The 19,280-nt window shown below is 30.5% G+C and overlaps 3 protein-coding genes across 3 annotated transcripts; all 3 read right to left on the reverse strand.

The window, feature by feature from the left end:
- Nucleotides 1-1,442: 1,442 nt before the first annotated feature.
- On the reverse strand, nucleotides 1,443-12,953 carry LOC119600290 (sodium-coupled monocarboxylate transporter 1). The gene is made up of 10 exons (XM_037950438.1): nucleotides 12,726-12,953; nucleotides 8,923-9,541; nucleotides 4,154-4,219; nucleotides 3,935-4,054; nucleotides 3,706-3,860; nucleotides 3,391-3,640; nucleotides 2,955-3,335; nucleotides 2,698-2,888; nucleotides 2,438-2,627; nucleotides 1,443-2,096 (listed from the first exon to the last, which is right to left on the reverse strand). The coding sequence occupies exons 2-10, from the start codon at nucleotides 9,280-9,282 to the stop codon at nucleotides 2,037-2,039; spliced, it is 1,773 nt and encodes a 590-aa protein (XP_037806366.1). The 5' UTR covers nucleotides 9,283-9,541; nucleotides 12,726-12,953; the 3' UTR covers nucleotides 1,443-2,036.
- Nucleotides 12,954-15,084: 2,131 nt separating this feature from the next.
- Nucleotides 15,085-17,698, reverse strand: LOC119600294 (neither inactivation nor afterpotential protein G). The gene is made up of 6 exons (XM_037950446.1): nucleotides 17,606-17,698; nucleotides 17,406-17,537; nucleotides 17,131-17,333; nucleotides 15,801-16,892; nucleotides 15,476-15,702; nucleotides 15,085-15,409 (listed from the first exon to the last, which is right to left on the reverse strand). Exons 1-6 carry the CDS (start codon nucleotides 17,616-17,618, stop codon nucleotides 15,262-15,264), a joined length of 1,815 nt encoding a protein of 604 aa, XP_037806374.1. The 5' UTR covers nucleotides 17,619-17,698; the 3' UTR covers nucleotides 15,085-15,261.
- A 153-nt stretch (nucleotides 17,699-17,851) lies between these two features.
- On the reverse strand, nucleotides 17,852-18,883 carry LOC119600297 (probable ribosome biogenesis protein RLP24). Its single transcript, XM_037950451.1, has 2 exons — nucleotides 18,629-18,883; nucleotides 17,852-18,529 (listed from the first exon to the last, which is right to left on the reverse strand). The coding sequence occupies exons 1-2, from the start codon at nucleotides 18,707-18,709 to the stop codon at nucleotides 18,035-18,037; spliced, it is 576 nt and encodes a 191-aa protein (XP_037806379.1). The 5' UTR covers nucleotides 18,710-18,883; the 3' UTR covers nucleotides 17,852-18,034.
- Nucleotides 18,884-19,280: the final 397 nt, after the last annotated feature.

Below are 19,280 nucleotides of genomic sequence, written 5' to 3' on the forward strand. Positions count from 1 at the left end.
CCATAGTCCACACGATGCATGCATTTGCATATTTTGGTTTGGGATCTACAGATTTTTCATATAAAAATCTATTTTTCATAGAAAATATGAGTGATCACAGATTTTCACTATTTTCTTGATTGGAACGTTATTTAAGGAACTACAGCCGATTTTAGATAATTTTAGATATTTCATAGAAAGTATAAGTGATCGCAGAATTTCACTATTTTCTTGATTGGAGCGTTATTTAAGGATCTGCAGCCAATTTTACAAATTTTTTTATAAATAGATGGATTTTTATGGAAAATATGAGTTATCACAGATTTTCAGTATTTTCTTGATTAGAGCGTATCCAGTGATCCCAGATTTTTATTATTTTCTTGATGGACGGACGTGGACGGACAGACATGGCTAAGTCGACTTAGAAAATAATTCTAAGGCGATTGGTTTACTTTAAGGTGGGTATAGGCCCAGTATTATTGTGCGTTACAAACATCAGCACAAACAGAATATACCCTTTCACTAAAGTGGTGTAGGGTATAAATAGCTTTTTCCATCTATGTTTGTATGTGTGTGCGTGGTTGTAAGACCAACACAACTTTTTCATTTGTAAAACGAATAGAGTAAAGCTTTTCTACATCTATACACACATAGATAATGGGTGGTGAATGCAACATAACTTTCTCCGAAAAGCTTTTTGATTATGTTCGTGTGCGTTTTATTTTAATATGTTTGCAACACACACACAGTTATATAAGTAGTAAATGGAAAAAAACACAGTTGGCTGCAATTTGTCGTAGATTTTGCATTGCCTTCGATAGCTCAGTTGGTAGAGCGGTGGACTGTAGATGCACTGATACATTTCCGTGATTTGTGTTGCGGTTTAAAAGAGACGTCGTGGTTGCGGTGCAATTTGTGTTACGCTAATTTGCGTAGTCGATCCAAATTGTTAGTCGGGCCCTGTTCTCTCCGTCTTATACATTCATGCTACAAATATATACAGTTGTTAAGTTGATATCCATAGGTCGCTGGTTCAAATCCGGCTCGAAGGAATTGTGATTTTATTTTTTTTTTTTTTTTTTTGTTATTTACATAAGTAAATAACCAAAAAAAGCGTATATTTTCTATTCTTAACTTAAAAAATTATTTCTTATCTTTCATTTATTTGCTGGGATGCCAGCGACTTTGATTATCTTGAACAACTGACTGCCAGCTGTCAATTAGAAAAATCTTTATTATTACTCTTAATCGTGTCAAATGGTAAATAAAAATCAATTAAATATTACAGCATTAAGTGTCAACTAGAATGTTTAAGTCTTAATGATCAAATCATGTAAAACATCAAATCACTTACAAGTTCTTCAAACTCTACATTTGTCCAAATGATGTCTGTTACCAGCAAATACCAACTCACTACATGTTGTTGCAACTCCCACATAAAAAAAAAATTTTTTGTTAAAATTTTTTATATTTATTTTTTAACTAATTGCGTATTTATTTATACAATCTTATAAAAGTAAATTATATTTAATAGTATTTGATTAAAAATTCTTACAAGCATAAAACATTTATTTATTATTCATACAATTACAATACAGTTTTATATGATCTAGCACTGATCGAGTTCACGATATATATAAATAGATGGTAGTAGTTTATCATTTTAAACAAATTATTCACAATATTTTGTTACAATTTTAACATGGCTGTTTTCGAGATTTTTTTTAATGTTATAAATATTAGATTTTTCTTATTTTTTTTTATTAGCCAATCTCTTGATATATATATAAACCACCCTAAAATATATTTCATATCCGAAGGACCATTTAACATATACATTTGATCTAATTGACAATTTATAGTTTACTAATAACATACTTAAACAATCTTTATAAAATTAAAGTATTTACAACAATTTATTTAATTTACTTTATATTTTTAAAATAAAGTTGTGGACTAAACACAAAAATATACATATTTAAACATACATATGTATGTGTAAAATTATTTGCATATTTTACTTGCATAAGACTCGGACGCTTATGTTGAAAATTCCTCTAAAGAGCTACTTCATCGGCCAATATTTTGTTTTTTAATGGAATGTCATTTTGGATATTCTGAAATGTAATGTAATTAGGTTAAAAAGTTAAATAAGAGTGAAGTTTTTATGTCCCTTATAATATAAAAACTTCAAAATAGGTGACGATTTTGAACACAAGTACTTCAAAGATTTAGTTTTGAACTGAAATGTTTTTATGTATTCAAAACCTCATACTATTCTCTTGAAGTTTGATAAAAAAAAAATCCTCTAATAAACGCTTAATAATTCATTTTTATAAAAAATTTCAAATATTCAAGTTTTTTTTGCAAAATACTTTTCCCTCATCTATCGAACCACAAGTTGCTCTAATTATCGCTCTATTATTAACTAAATATTACTATTGAAAAAACAAATTACCTTGGATTTTAAATCTTCTCCACTATAATTAAAATATTTACGTATACACGGTGTCAGTAGACATGGATCAATTTTATTTGGATCATTGCCACCAAAGATAAACGTACAGATGATGGCAATAACAATAGTTATGACTGCACCCAGACAAGTATACCACATATAAGAAATGCGGTACAAAGGAAAGATGTCACTGAAAGATGAAATAATACAAAATAGTTAAAAAAGTAATAATAAAACAAACATGTATAGGGAGAACTTACTCTGCGGTTTCATGCATTAAAGAAGTAGTATTGGCAGCTGACATAAATACAGATTCAAAGCGATAATCACAATGTTCAACCGTTAAGGGTTTAGTTTGATATTTCAAAGCACCGGAGGCAACAGCCCATTGATTTTTTAAACTAATCCAAGACATGGCGATTACACCCAAAACACCACCAAGTAGAGAACTCTATTAAAAATAAACTCATTTGTATAAATATTATATTATATAAAGTTCATTAAATCAAAAACCTACATGACCATTTATCCAGGGCATAAAAATACCCATTGTAAATATACCCAGCAGAGGACCATTAGTAATGGCCTCCAAACTCATGGCCAATTGTAAAACTGTACCCATATGTTCTACCACATAAACCAAACCCACACATAAAGCACCCACTCCTACAACCACAGAACGCATAATCCACATATGAGCCGTATCGGATAAAGGTCGACCCATGAAAGGCTTAATAAAATCTTCTAAAACTACAGCTGACATGGAATTTAAACAGGTGGATAAAGAACTCAAAGCGGCACTAAAAACTCCAGCTATAAATAGACCAGTTAAGCCGGGATATTCACCCAAAGTTTTCATAACAAACAAGGGCAACAGTTGATCACGTGCCTTGGCCAACTAAAATTATAAAAACATAAATTTATATTCCTATTGTTTGAGATAATAAAATTACCTTAGTAGTCAAGGGATCACAATCCTTATAGGTAGCATAGATTAGTAAACCATTAAAACTGCAAAGAGCCATTAAGATTAAAACTCCCAAACAAAACAGACACAAGGCCTTGCGTGCTGCCCCTAAGGTTGGCAAAGCTAAATATCTTTGTATCATATTTTGGGACACAGCATTTGATTGTGTCCAATAGAAAACTCCACCAATTAGTTGTGACCAGAGGGTATGTCTTACGGTGGGATTAATATTAAAACTGTAAAAACATAAACATTAATAAAAAAATAAATTCTGTGTAAAATTTCAAATAATAAAACATACTCTGGCCTTTCGATTCTACCCGAATCCCAGGCTTCTTCTAAAACTTTAGAAGCTCCTCCTATATCTATGCTGCCCTTAATAGCCACCATTACCAAAGCACCTATCATTGATATGGTTTGCACAACATCAGTCCAAACAACCGCCTTAAGACCACCCTAAGAATAAAATAGAAACAAAATCAATAAGTTTTCCTTAAGTAAGAAATACTTGTAAACAATTGCCAACTTACCAAACTTGTATAGAAGACACAAATTATACAGACAATGGGTGTGATAGTGTGTACTGCCACTCCAGTGACCTGATTGAAGGCCAATGCAGGCACATAAATTACAATCGGCAAATAACCAATCTGTCATACAAAATTTATTATTTGTTTATTTTATTTAATTTTAATTCTTTTTTCTTATTATTTAAAAGATGATGTTTTATTTTCGTATATTTTACTCACATTCATCATAGTGAACATAACTGATCCAAACATACGTAATCTGATATCAAAACGGCTTTCAAGGTACTGCAAATAAAAATAAGGAAAAAACACCAAAATTATATTGATGAGTTTTTAATGATGCAACACTAATATTATGTTGATTAACTGTTAAAGTAATAAACATATTTATTGTATAGTCGTATTGATATTTTAAACAAAAGAAAATTTTATTTTATTTCTAAATTTATATAAATCTCTCTATTCTCCTTTGGAAATCTTGCGAATTCAAAGATATATTGAAATACCTACTTATATATTGGCAATTATTAAAATGTTTCATAAAATTCTCTATTTATAGAACTGAACTAGAACTGAACGAGAACTGAACTAGAACTGAACTAGAACTGAACTGGAACTGAACTAGAACTGAACTAGAACTGAACTAGAACTGAACTAGAACTGAACTAGAACTGAACTAGAACTGAACTAGAACTGAACTAGAACTGTACTAGAACTGAACTAGAACTGAACTAGAACTGAACTAGAACTGAACTAGAACTGAACTAGAACTGAACTAGAACTGAACTAGAACTGAACTAGAACTGAACTAGAACTGAACTAGAACTGAACTAGAACTGAACTAGAACTGAACTAGAACTGAACTAGAACTGAACTAGAACTGAACTAGAACTGAACTAGAACTGAACTAGAACTGAACTAGAACTGAACTAGAACTGAACTAGAACTGAACTAGAACTGAACTAGAACTGAACTAGAACTGAACTAGAACTGAACTAGAACTGAACTAGAACTGAACTAGAACTGAACTAGAACTGAACCAGAACTGAACCAGAACTGAACTAGAACTGAACTAGAACTGAACCAGAACTGAACTAGAACTGAACTAGAACTGAACTAGAACTGAACTAGAACTGAACTAGAACTCAACTAGAACTGAACTAGAACTGAACTAGAACTGAACTAGAACTGAACTAGAACTGAACTAGAACTGAACTAGAACTGTACTAGAACTGAACTAGAACTGAACTAGAACTGAACTAGAACTGAACTAGAACTGAACTAGAACTGAACTAGAACTGAACTAGAACTGAACTAGAACTGAACTAGAACTGAACTAGAACTGAACTAGAACTGAACTAGAACTGAACTAGAACTGAACTAGAACTGAACTAGAACTGAACCAGAACTGAACTGGAACTGAACTAGAACTGAACTAGAACTGAACCAGAACTGAACTAGAACTGAACTAGAACTGAACTAGAACTGAACTAGAACTGAACTAGAACTGAACTAGAATGAACAAGAACTGAACTTGAACTGAACTAGAACTGCACTAGACTAACTAGATCTGAACTAGAACTGAAAACCAGAAACCAGAAAATTGCAAACGGAATGGTATTTGTCGCTTTTGTGGAAGACATTCACACAAATTTCAAAAAAATTCTTTATTTTGTTTAGATACATTAAAACTTAATATGTATAAGATCATTAAAAGAAAATCCACTTAAATTTTGAATGAATGAAATATATAATATATACATACATACATACGTATATTTAAATATTTTTTTACCTATGTATGTATGTATGTATGTATGTATGTATGTATGTATGTATGTATGTATGTATGTATGTATGTATGTATGTATGTATGTATGTATGTATGTATGTATGTATGTATGTATGTATGTATGTATGTATGTATGTATGTATGTATGTATGTATGTATGTTATGTATGTATGTATGTATGTATGTATGTATGTATGTATGTATGTATGTATGTATGTATGTATGTATGTATGTATGTATGTATGTATGTATGTATGTATGTATGTATGTATGTATGTATGTATGTATGTATGTATGTATGTATGTATGTATGTATGTATGTATGTATGTATGTATGTATGTATGTATGTATGTATGTATGTATGTATGTATGTATGTATGTATGTATGTAGTATGTATGTATGTATGTATGTATGTATGTATGTATGTATGTATGTATGTATGTATGTATGTATGTATGTATGTATGTATGTATGTATGTATGTATGTATGTATGTATGTATGTATGTATGTATGTATGTATGTATGTATGTATGTATGTATGTATGTATGTATGTATGTATGTATGTATGTATGTATATGTATGTATGTATGTATGTATGTATGTATGTATGTATGTATGTATGTATGTATGTATGTATGTATGTATGTATGTATGTATGTATGTATGTATGTATGTATGTATGTATGTATGTATGTATGTATGTATGTATGTATGTATGTATGTATGTATGTATGTATGTATGTATGTATGTATGTATGTATGTATGTATGTATGTATGTATGTATGTATGTATGTATGTATGTATGTATGTATGTATGTATGTATGTATGTATGTATGTATGTATGTATGTATGTATGTATGTATGTATGTATGTATGTATGTATGTATGTATGTATGTATGTATGTATGTATGTATGTATGTATGTATGTATGTATGTATGTATGTATGTATGTATGTATGTATGTATGTATGTATGTATGTATGTGTATGTATGTATGTATGTATGTATGTATGTATGTATGTATATTGGCAAATTAGTATTTCTAATTAAAAATAAAAATTATGATGGGAATATTTTGTTCTTCAGCATTATTAATTTTAAATTTTTTTAAAAGATAAAAACAAGAAATTCCACAGGAAATTCCGTACAAAATTATTTCGGTTATTCATTAAGTCCAATGAAATGAGAAAAGTCTATTTTAAGAGAAAACTACGTCATGGGTAAAAGAAGAAGCATATAATTTCGAAATTTATCTTTTTTTGTTTAACAAATCAACAAAAATCAAATAATGTATTTGTTTGCGTGTTGAAAATTTAGCATACATTTACAAGTTGAAAATTTACATTTTATATTTGTATAATTAAATTATTTTGCCAAAGTATTTGTGATTGTTTAATGTAAACAAACAATTGAAATGAATTAAGTCAGGCCAAATTAATTGCAATGGAATGAATTAAAAAACAAATCGAGAGAAAAGAGAAAAAATCTAAAATTGCTGAGAGGAAAATTTAAGATTTCTAATACAATCATAGTTTTATCTCATGTGATTAGAATTGCAACAAGATGCACTAATGTTGAAATCAAATCATTGCAAATACAGATTTGATTAGGGTGGTTCCGCTTAATGAAAGTTAATTTTAATCAAAGTATCAAAATATCCTTTTTAGTTCTTTATTATCTCATTCATCTTTATCACAAAGTCAAAGTTTAATTAGTTTTAAAACAAAATTTCTTTAAAAAAAATGGAGATTTATAGCAAATTTTCAACAATGACTCATTTCTTTATTGTATATTAAAGATTGAATACAATCCAACTTAAAGGCCACCCTTAATATCCATTCAGGTGTATGGTATTTGTAATTTTTGCTCGTTATTTACTTGACAAGTGGCGCTGTGATTTTTTTTTTCATTCATAAAATCAAATGTGACAGTCTTTATATAAAAAAAACTAAATAAATTCACTTTAGCTAATTAAAGCAATTTGTGTAAATAGACAAAATAAAATAAAAATATGGACATCAACAGAGAACATAGAGAAGAAAGAAAAATTATTGTAAATTGTTGTTGGTGTCGTCTGTCTTCTATTTTTGTTGAATACTATTAGACGGCCGACTACGAAAACTCGTGTCATTATTTACATTCTAGTAGATATTGTTGATGTTGTTTATCATAGAAACTTAATGAATGTACATACATATTACAAATAATGACCAAAGTCAATGCTAATTTAAGGATTAAACAAATTTAGAAAATTAATACAAAAATCAGAGAAATATTTGTCAATTTATTATTTAAATTTTATCGTGGATTCAACAATTTAATGCGCAGGTTGATCATAAAATAAATATTCTTAACGTAATAAAAATTGCATTTTAAAATTGTTTGCTAGAAATTAAAGATAGTTTAAATCCTTTCCAATTTTTTCATATCGTTAATACGTATTGTATTCCTCAAAATGAAGACCCTCGGACGCTCAGAGATCCTTTAAGAGATTCAAGAGTTTAATAAGAACTTTACAAACAAATATGTACAACTATCTGTGAATAACCAGAGTAGTTCTGGTGTAACTGAGTTCGGAATTGAATTGTAGTGGATCAATTGATAAATGCTTCAACGTTAAGTCCGATTTTTGAACATTAATATTTTAAAAAGCTTATTAGCTTTTACTTAGAATTTCAAAATTAGAAAAGTTAAGAATTTGGACTAATAATGAAGATATGAACCTCAGTTTTTCAATTGCCATAAAATTTTGAACCTATATTTTACAAGTAATAATGTATGATCGGGAAAGCCTGATAATATGAAATCCTATACCATTAGAGAGGATTTGAAAAGCGTTCTCTGTGGGGCTTGATACAAATATGGACCCTACTAAACTTCATTAAGGTTAAATATTCAAGATTAAATAATGACCGAACCTTCTAAAATAAGAACGTTAAAGTTATTTCCAAAATGGGGGGCTATGAACGATTATGGACCGATCAATAGGCATAATACCCACCTACCACAATAATGGTGTAGGGTATAAATAGTTAATATTACGTAAGTACCTAGAATAACTTTACCACCTATCATAGCTCAATATCTCTATACAATTTTTATTTGGTTACTCAAGACTATTTGATACATTATTTTAAGACTTGTAAAATTCAAAAATAATGATAAAATTTTGAATAAAATTCTACTTACCTCATAAGTCGACGTAATGCTTAAATTATGAAAAACAGGCAAATAAAATATGCCCATAACAAAGCCCATAGAAATAACACCAAGTCCAACATAGGTGTACTGTATACCATACGAATACACTTCCGTCGGTAGACCCAGCAATGTAATGCCCGATATAAAACTGGCCACCAAAGATAATGCTATGGGAAAAACTAACATATTACGACCACCCATAAGATAGTCGGATTCTCCAACAGATTTCTTCATGAAGCCAAAATAAATGCCAATGAATATGCACAGCACAAACATGGCGACAAACACGACATAGTCAAGCCAACTGAAACGTTGTAACTCGGAAATAATGTTATCTATATCCGACATCTTGGCATACAATTGTACTACTATTTATTATAGTATTCTTTAGATAACGCAAAGAACTGTTCCGCCTTAAAAGACGGTGGTAGGCGGAAAATTCTAGGTTTTCCGTTGTAGGGACACTCAGCACTTTTTTCGGAGAGATTGTTTTTAAAATAATATCACACAGAGGATTATTGATAAGAATTGATTTTTTTTTTTTTTCGATTTAATTTGAACTACTTGTCCGTAGTCTCTACTGGACGTTGTAAAATATCTACACCAACTAAATTTAAGTTGATCAAACACGAATTTATCACCAAATTTACGCAATTTTTTTTTTTCGTCGGTTAATTTATGTCAATTGTAGAGATTATCACAAGTTTAGACGAGAAAGAGTGATGATGTTTTGTATTAAAATTAAATATGTAAATGAAATTAAGTTGATTCTAATGTTGATGATCATTTGACGCTCTCTCCCATTGTTGTGATATAATGTGAATTTGTGATTAGAATGATATTAGAGATGACTAAGATGATGTTATATTAAATAATGGGTTCATTGTGTGATAGACATACAGACTGCAGATTTAGATTGTGTTTTTTTTCTCTTCAAAGATCACAAAGATTTTAAATTAGAATGTACTTTAGAAGGAAATTGTTTCATTTAGGAATAAGTAGAATAGTCTCAAAAAGGATTTTCATTTTAACACCTTAATTTTGCTCAGTTTTGTTATAGTTGGCCTAGAACCAAGGTATATTAATTTTATAAGGTAGTGTCATCGGCGAATTCAGAATACCAAGCGAATTGGTTATATTTTTTTTATATGTAGTTTGACATTGTGCCTGCACTTGAAGGCGAATTTGCTGTAAGGGAAAAATTTCAAAAACAGCTGACAAATAAATCAAAGCGAATTTATATTAAACAAAAAATGTTTATAAATTTGAATCTGTTTATAATTTATTCTGATGTTTTAACTTTTTAAGATTAAAAACACAAAAATATGCCCTAATCACCCAATTTCACTTTAATCACAAAATTCACATATACAAAATGAAACCAGTTTGACATTAACAAAATGAAAACAAAGTTTGACATTTACAAAATGTAAACAAAGTTTGACATTAATTATACACCACGGCGAAAAATTAACATAATAGCAAAAAACGATCAGCTGTTCTGATAACACTACCTTATAATTAATATATCTTGCCTAGAACCATTTTCAACACATTTTTGTCTCTCGGAATTCAAAAAGAAAATTGTATTTTAAAGAGCACCCATTCTAATAGTTGTACTCTATTGTTTGCATTTGGTCAAACATTTATAATGTGGGTAGTAGCCCCATATACATATGATGAGAGTGATCATAATCTCGTTTGTTTGACAGACACGACTTTAATGATTTAAATTACTAAATTACTTTGCAAGAATTTTATTTTACAAATAGAATGAAAAAAATCTCCATTAATCAAATAAATTACGTTGATTTGTAATGTTTATTTTTAGCAAAAAAAAAAAATTTATACAAAATGGATTATTTATATTAAACTATTAAAATTTTTTGTTCCGATTTGTTTGAAACTTGTTAAGAAGTAAATTTAAAATATGTAAATATTTGAACACTAATTTAAATGAAATTTGAATTCCATATCGAAAACATTTTTAAAACGGAGACGAAGTGTTTGTTTTCTCCGATCTGAAAGATCAGATATCGGCAAAGAGTGACAACTGATTGGTTTTAAACATGTGTGTAAGTGTTTATGTGTGTATAAATATGAGAGAGCAAAAAAGCTCATGAGAAGGCTCTTTATCAATAACAGTTTTAGATCAAAATGGCTAAATTATCTAACTATCCTTTATTAAGATTTATAGTATACGCACAATTGGGACGAACGACGAATTTTTCGGAACGAATATTCGTCGTCAGAAATAGAACACACTTGGGTATATGAAAATGTACACAATCATTGCGTATGACGAAATTCGTCGTACGTAACGAACTATGCGATAGGTTTATTTTTATTTCTTACGCAAACGAACGACGAATTAATTGGGGAAAATTGTTTTAAGACCAATTCCGGTAGCCCGAATTTGCTGAAATTTGGCGGTTGAGAGTACAGCTAATTACAATACGATATTATGTTCAAATATTCGAAATTATATTCGAAAATTCGAAGTTATGTTCGAAAAATTTTTTATGCTCTTAAAATAATCTCTGGGTCATAAAAACTAAAAATAAAATTTTCGAAAATTCGAAGTTAAGTCGAAAAAATTTTAAAGCCATTAATACCAGTTCTCGTGTCCCGAATTGTCTGAAATTTGGCAGTCTGGAGTACACTTGATGACACTACAATGCTATGTTGGAATATTTAAAATTAAGTTCGAAAATTCGAAGTAATGTTCGAAAAAATTTTGAAGCTAATAAAATAATCTCAAAATTGGGGATATTCACAAATATACAATTTTAGTTCTTTTCGAGGCCAATTTCTTACATTTTCTAATTTCGAAATAATTTTCGAATAAATTTTAAAGCTGTTAAAATTATCTCAAAATCGTGGAGATTCACAAAAATAAAATTTTTGTTCCTTTTTCTTACTTTTTCCAATTTTGAACAAACAAATTTTGAAACGAACTCGCAGTACGAATAATTTGATTGTGTTTCATTCGACGAATTTACGCAACGAATTGTTGTCGACTAGTTCGTCGTGCTATACGAAATTCGTCGTTCGTCCCAATTGTGCATATTCCATTACAGCTAGACATTATTTTATTTTACTTACAAAAACAGATCCAGAAATCCAAAAAGTTTCAAATATTTGATATTTTAATAAAAATTTGAGAAAATTAAAATTTGTAACCTCCCAGAAGGAGTAAGTAAACATTAACCGAGTCATTATAGGAACTTATTTTTCTAGCCAAAGTCTAGACAATCCAAATACATTATATATTTTAAAAACAATTGAACATTTATTTTAATCAAAACAAATAATACAATAAATATCTAAGAATATATGTTAAATAATACACGTTTTTGCAAACATTCATATCAAAACATATATAATATAGATATTTAGTTTATCATATACTAGATAATATAGACAAATTCTATTGTAATAGCCAAAAAGTTTATATTAGGCAATTGTTAAAAATATTTAGCATCCCCAAATAAACTTTCACTTGTTATTTTAGAAAATGCCAAATTTTTGAAAAAATTGTTCCTCTAAATATTAAAATAAATTTAATAATGACGACTAAACAATTTAAAACGAATTGCAATAGGTTAGCACTCGTATTACAGTATTTTAAATTCGAAACCAAGTGAATGATCGGTGGGAGAGAGAAATTGGATAAATGGTCGTAATTAATTAGGACGTAGTAAATTATATCACACTTAATTTTTTGTTAACACTTGTTTTCTCTACAATTTACATAAGAAAATATTTATGTTTATGCTTCAAAAAAATACTTTTTTTTATTAATTAAATATTTATTTTAAATATTTTTCACTTGTGGTTGAATTTTATTTTATATTAAATCAAAACTTTTCATCAATCACAATAGTGCCACACGAACCAGAAGAAGTGGAACAATTATTTTGTATTCTTCTATTACTACCGATCATAACGAAAGTCCAATGCACAACTGAGGGTGGCCATGAATGCTGTCGAAAGCACAACCCTCAACCACTTTGATCAATTGTGGGATATTCTTCGTTCTTTTACTCGTCATCATGCAAATTTACAAGAAGAAAAAAATTCATAAAAAAAACTTGGCTAATGAAAGCAACAGAACGTACATAAATAAATAAATTCTATTGTATTTAAGATTAGAGACTAAAAGAAAATCTTAAACTATATTTACATACACAAATTACATACATACATACTTATGTATATATGTATATAGAATAGATGTTTGATCAACGCCTGTATGAATGAATGATAGTGTTTATTTGGGATTTTCTTGTTCTATTTAGTATGTAGCTGTTGTTGTTTTTATTTTATTGGTCCCATTCAATGTCAAGTTCAAAATCGTTTATATACACATCCAACCGGCATTTACTGCTGAGTATTTTTGTATATGTGAAAATCTCTTTAAAAAAATTTAAACAAAATGCATTTTGTTTAAAAGTGAACTTAAGAAATTTACTTACTGTGCGATTTAGAAATGTAGAGCATACAAAAATTTACGAATACACTATTCGTAACGAATTACGTGCACACTTTGCTGAGGGTTAATGTCTTTGTTGTGGTTTATGTCTAGGCTTAACCTTGAGCCTTAATAACACCCATTGTCAAAGTATGTACGGATAGTTGTCAAACCAACAACAAAAATATAAAAATACATGACGTTATCAAATCAACAAACAAATATTAATGGGTTAACAAAGTGACAACGCTATGTTGTCAAGCATAACGTTGCGTTGTCGAAATCACAACAATGCATTGCCGAATTGACACAAAGCGTAACCGAAGTGATAACAATGCATTGTCAAAATTACGACGGTGGTTGTCAAAATGATATCCAGATAACTAGCTATTTTAACATATGCTAGTCCTAGAAGGAAATCAATAGTCACTCCATAGATTACAAGGAGACAGTCAAAAAGCTAGTCCAAAAGAGTCAATGCAAGTTTTGTGTAAATTATTTTTTTAAATAGTGTCCGCTCTCCAGATTAATTGGGTACTGTAAAGTAACGACTGTCTCCACTCCCATTTACAAAGAGCACATTCTTGACGAAAGACGAAATAGTGCCAACCAGGTGGTTAGACGTTAGTGGAAATCATATTGACAACTTTTCCACTAACGATTCAATTTAGGAGCAAACTGGTCTATTGTTCATTTCTGTTGCGATCTATATAAAATTACATAAATATCGAAATATAAAATTTTATTTTAAAACCCATTTAAATTGTTATTACTAATTTATAGTAGGCATAAAAAAATCGCTTAACATTTCAATAAATAAATTTTTTTTTTTTGGCAAAGGTGCCAAAATATTTTATTCGTCATAAATATTTCCTGAAAAATATTAAATAATTTCCATAAATTTCGTATGGCATAGAAATGCATCATACATTATAAAAATTTAAATTGGAAATCGAAAAGGTATTGAAGCAAATATAACAACACCACTTTAGTGGGGAGGGTATATTGGATTTGTGCTGATGTTTGTAACATACAAAAATATTCGTCCTAGACCCACCTTAAAGCATACCAATCGGCTTAGAATCGTTTTCTGAGTCGATTAAGCTATGTCCGTCCGTCCGTCCGTCCGTCTGGCTGGTTGTCCATGTAAACCTTGTGCGCAAGGTACAGGTCGCAATTTTCAAGATAATTGGATGAAATTTGGCACGCACGTTTTATTTGACCCAAGGACGAAGCCTATTGAAAATGGTTAAAATCGGTCCATTATTTCACCTAGCCCCCATAGAACAGAACCCCCCGAAAAGGGCTTCTGAGCTCATAATTATGTTAAATATACAGATATATCGATAAAATACGGCACAACTAAGTTTTATAGAAGTCTTGATGACCCTGCCAAATTTCATAAAGATCAGGCCCCATTTGACCCTAGCTCCCATACAAAGTCCCCTTCAGAAAATTACTTGAATGTCCCAAATTAGCTTATAAACACAAATATCGCGATGAAATTCAGCACAATAAAACATTATGTAAATATAAATATATTCACAAAATTTTATCGGGCTTGGTCCATATTTGCCCCTAGCCCCCATATAAAGCCTCTTTCAGAAAATTAGTTTTTCATCAATAAATTGCTTAAATGTATCGGAACAAGGGAATATTGAAGATAAATGGTTTATTATGAAAAATAAATTACATTTAATATTCATAACTGGTGTAGGGTATCATATGGTCGGCCACGCCCGACTATACTTTCTTACTTGTTTTCAAATAAATTAAATCTTAAACTACATTTACACCAAAAACATCAAAAACATTTTATCTAAATTGATCTATTAATCCTCTTTTCACCATCATCACTTTGCTATATTCCTTTTATAATCTTTTAATATCATGGCAGCACCTCTTGTCGCCAAGCCCACAACAATGGAATTGGGATAACCCGATATTGGTGTAGGAAAAACACTGGCATCTATAACACGTAAATTTTTGATACCGTGTACCCTAAATGGTGGTAAATAGTTATTCATTATTTTATTATGAAATCATTAACTATAATGTGCAACTAACTTGAAATTGGAATCGACTACACTGTTTTCTGGTTTATTGCCCATACTACAAGTACCTGCTGGATGATGTGAACCCAAACCGACATAACGTAAAATGCACTCCAAATAATGATCACTTGGGTTATTTAAGAGAAAGTCTCTTTCAAAAGGTCCAAAATTTGCACATTCTTTTATGCGTGGCCAGTGGATTTTGGGTCCCAGTTCGGAAAATGAAAATGAAGTAACGATCTGAAATCACAATTAATATAAAATTCCTTAGTATACTTTTAGGATTATTGTAATAATTTCAAATTTTAAAAACGTTTTTTTTTTTATATAGCACTTACCTCTACCGCTGCTCGTATTGCCTTTATAGTACATTCTACATCCTGTTGTTCGGCCAAATAATTTGGATCTATCAAGGGATTTTTTCTTATATTTGCATTTTGTATTTTTACATTACCTCTCGACATCGGTTGTAAACAATTCGAGATTATAACAAATCCCTCTTGACTAGTGTTAAAATAACGCGGAAATAACGCACGAAAATGCGATCTTTTAAAATTCGATATAGACATTAAGGCCAATTCATCTATAGCTCCAGCACCAAAAAATGTTAAGCTAAAGGTGTCATTAACGTTGCCCTCTAGACTGTCGATATGACTTAAAACACCAAAATTCCCCAAATGACCAGATCCCACTGTTAAATAGTTAAAAATGGCAAAAGGATCTAAGAGAGAACGTTGATTTAAAGTAGGTCCCACGACTTGTATGGACGAATATAAAGGCAAATTGACATGGTCATGTAAATTTTGGCCAACTGCTGGCAACTCAGGTACAAAGTCCGGCACGACAACATGACGTTTTCTTAATTCATCTTTCTCTCCAATGCCGGATACCATTAATAGCTGTGGGGACTGATAGGCACCCGCACAAATAATAAGTTCTTTTTGCACCTCCACCTCGTAAATGTATTCTTTTCGGGTGTTTTCATCTTTTGAGGAAATTTTTAAGGCTCTCACTTGGATATCATTACTTTTATTTAATTCAAATTCAATTATTTTAGCCATGGTATTTGTCATTATCCTGAGATTTTTGTATTTATGAGCATCATGTAAAAATCTTTGATAGACACTGTAGCGTAGGCCATTTTTAATATTATAACGTGCTTTTCGAAAGCGCCACGGTTTGTGCATGAATTCATTTTGTGCCTTTTGTATGGCTAAGGTGATTTTGGAATATGAGTCTGGTATTTCCAGACGTTCATGGGGTTTTACATTACCCGCCTCAAGAAATGGTTTAACAGACAACCAATTCCAATCACTGAGATTATAATCGTGAGCCCAACGTTCAAAATCACCTTCATAACCATCGAAATGTAACATGTAGTTCAATTCTCCAGACCCACCTAGTCCTTTACCACGTGGGAGACTTTGACGCTGTAGAAATAAAATTAAACCATATTTATTTCAATATAAATTCAAAATAACAAATTTTTCCAATAATTACGAGGGTATTCAAATTGTCTTGAAGTTTTTCTGATTTTAATTATTTTTCGTATTGAAAATATTTAGTGGCAAAAATATTCATGCAAAAATGCATACAGGTTATACTTTCTTCTGAATCGTAAGTATCTCCTCTTCTAATTAAATCTATTAAAACATGTATCTTAAATACCTGGTCCTCCAATCCCTTGGATGAGTGCTTTTGTGGTGTCGTCAGAAAAGACCAATCATTTAAGCCTTTTTGTTGAAACGTCGTAAGAAGAGGTATTTTGCTTAGCAAACCAAAACGGTCACCTGCTTCTATTAACAAAACGGTGGCATTGCTGTGTTTTGAAAGTAATGAGGCCACCACAGAACCAGCTGTGCCAGCACCCACTTAAAATAACAATAAATCATATTTCGTTATTTTTTACTTCTACGACAATCTTTGCTAATACCTTTGCTTACCCACCACATAGTCAAATGTGTAACCTTCTTTGGCCACCAGTGCATTGGGAACACGTTGTTCTAATAAGGCTGCTATAATAAACCACAGCATGGATAAAAGACCAATTATTAGAGCAGCCAATATTAAAATTTCTAATCATAATAGAGTTTAGTCAAATTATATCTTTTATATTACTATTTTTCAAATCAAAGCAACTTACTATTGAAATTCATGATTATTTTAATGCTTTTTATACCAAATTTTAACTAAAACTAAATAGAACTAAATGAAATACTGTTTGCTTTAACTATCCTACTAATCCAATTATAGTGTGTTCTATGAAAAAATAGTACAAGAGGAAAACAAAGTGAGAAAAATTCACTTTGTCTTTGGTCATTAAAAGCAATTCATAGCTTATCTAGTTGCAACCCCTGTTAAGTGGCACAAATAAAATACTTGGTCACAATTTAAAATTATTCACAAATCACATTTATTTTATATGTAGTTAAAATAATCTTGTCCAAGTTTGATGATTATTCTTATATGGATTTACGTTAAGAATAGTACAGCGGTTTCTGTATTATTTTTTCTAATGTGTAAAACTTATAGATACGACCTAAATCTAAGAACTCCCCCTTTAATAGCCATTTTAGGCTTTCATCATTTCCATGTCGTCGTCCATGAGACCTTCCTCGAGTTTCTTTTCCAGTTCGCGGGCATCGACATAAGTGATTTCTTCCTCGGGTAAGTCTTGTTCCATAAGAGCAGCTTCTTCGGCTTCTTCCTTAGCACGACGTTCCTTTAGGCCAGCAGCCGGAGAACGTATGAGGGAGATATTACGCTGTACATCCTTAACATCCATTTGAATTTCAACTTCACGACCCTTGCGCAAACGTTCCATAATGAATTGACCTTGGCGGCGTTCTTTGATCTCAGTAACTTTCTTAATGGCATCCAAAGTCTTTTGCCACATTTCACGATTGTATTTAATGGGACAATTGCGACGTTTCTCAAATTCGAAACTGGGGTCGATAGCCAATTCCTTGCCGGCTGCCTTACGGTAAGCCTTGGTCCATTTCACCTTACGGGGGTTCTTCTTGCGTTTGAAGGCCTTATGGCATTTGCCACGGCAAAATTTAAATATCTGCAAAGTTAAAAAAATACAACGCCATTATTTTACAAATCACACTTCAATGTGACGTCACATACATATATTGACGAAATTGAGATTTTTTTCACTTACCTTGCAGTCGTTTCTAACAAAATTTACTCCATGTCCTGGATAGATTTTGCTGGAGCAAAAGTAACACGTTTCAATACGCATTTTTGCCGAATTTTTTATAAAATTCTATAAAAATTCAACAAATTTTCTTGCGTTAATGCACGTGTGTTTTTATTTTTGCCACTTGACAGTTAAGAAAGAACATACAAAAGAAAATTACAATAATTTACGAATATAAACACAGTGTTGTATTTTTTCGAACATTGTCAAAAGTACAAAACGAAGCACAGCATTGCCAGCTGTAAATAATAACAATGTTTTAAAACGTTGTGTTGCCAATGTATACAAAAATAATAAAATATGATTAAATAAAGAAATATTTAGACAACAATAATTGCTGTGGATTTGTAGCCATTTTATAATTATTTGTTTTTGTGTTTCGTAGTATATTTTCCCTTCTTTTTCCTTGGCATTCACGGAAAAATATTAAACTCTTGATTTTTGTTCGTAGAAAATATGAATGGCATGGCAACTCTCATTCTCAAAGATAGAAAATTCATAAACAAATTAAAATAAATTTTAATTTGGTGCTGATTCCTTCTACGATTTAAGTTGTAAAAACTCAATATAAAAAATAACCGTCTCAGCTACCGCAAGATTGTATTTCTACTGT

The sequence above is a fragment of the Lucilia sericata genome, unplaced genomic scaffold (assembly GCF_015586225.1).
Source record: "Lucilia sericata isolate MDLA Ls3-8-SP2 unplaced genomic scaffold, ASM1558622v1 Contig000110F_arrow, whole genome shotgun sequence".
NCBI classification, from domain to species: Eukaryota; Metazoa; Arthropoda; class Insecta; order Diptera; family Calliphoridae; genus Lucilia; species Lucilia sericata.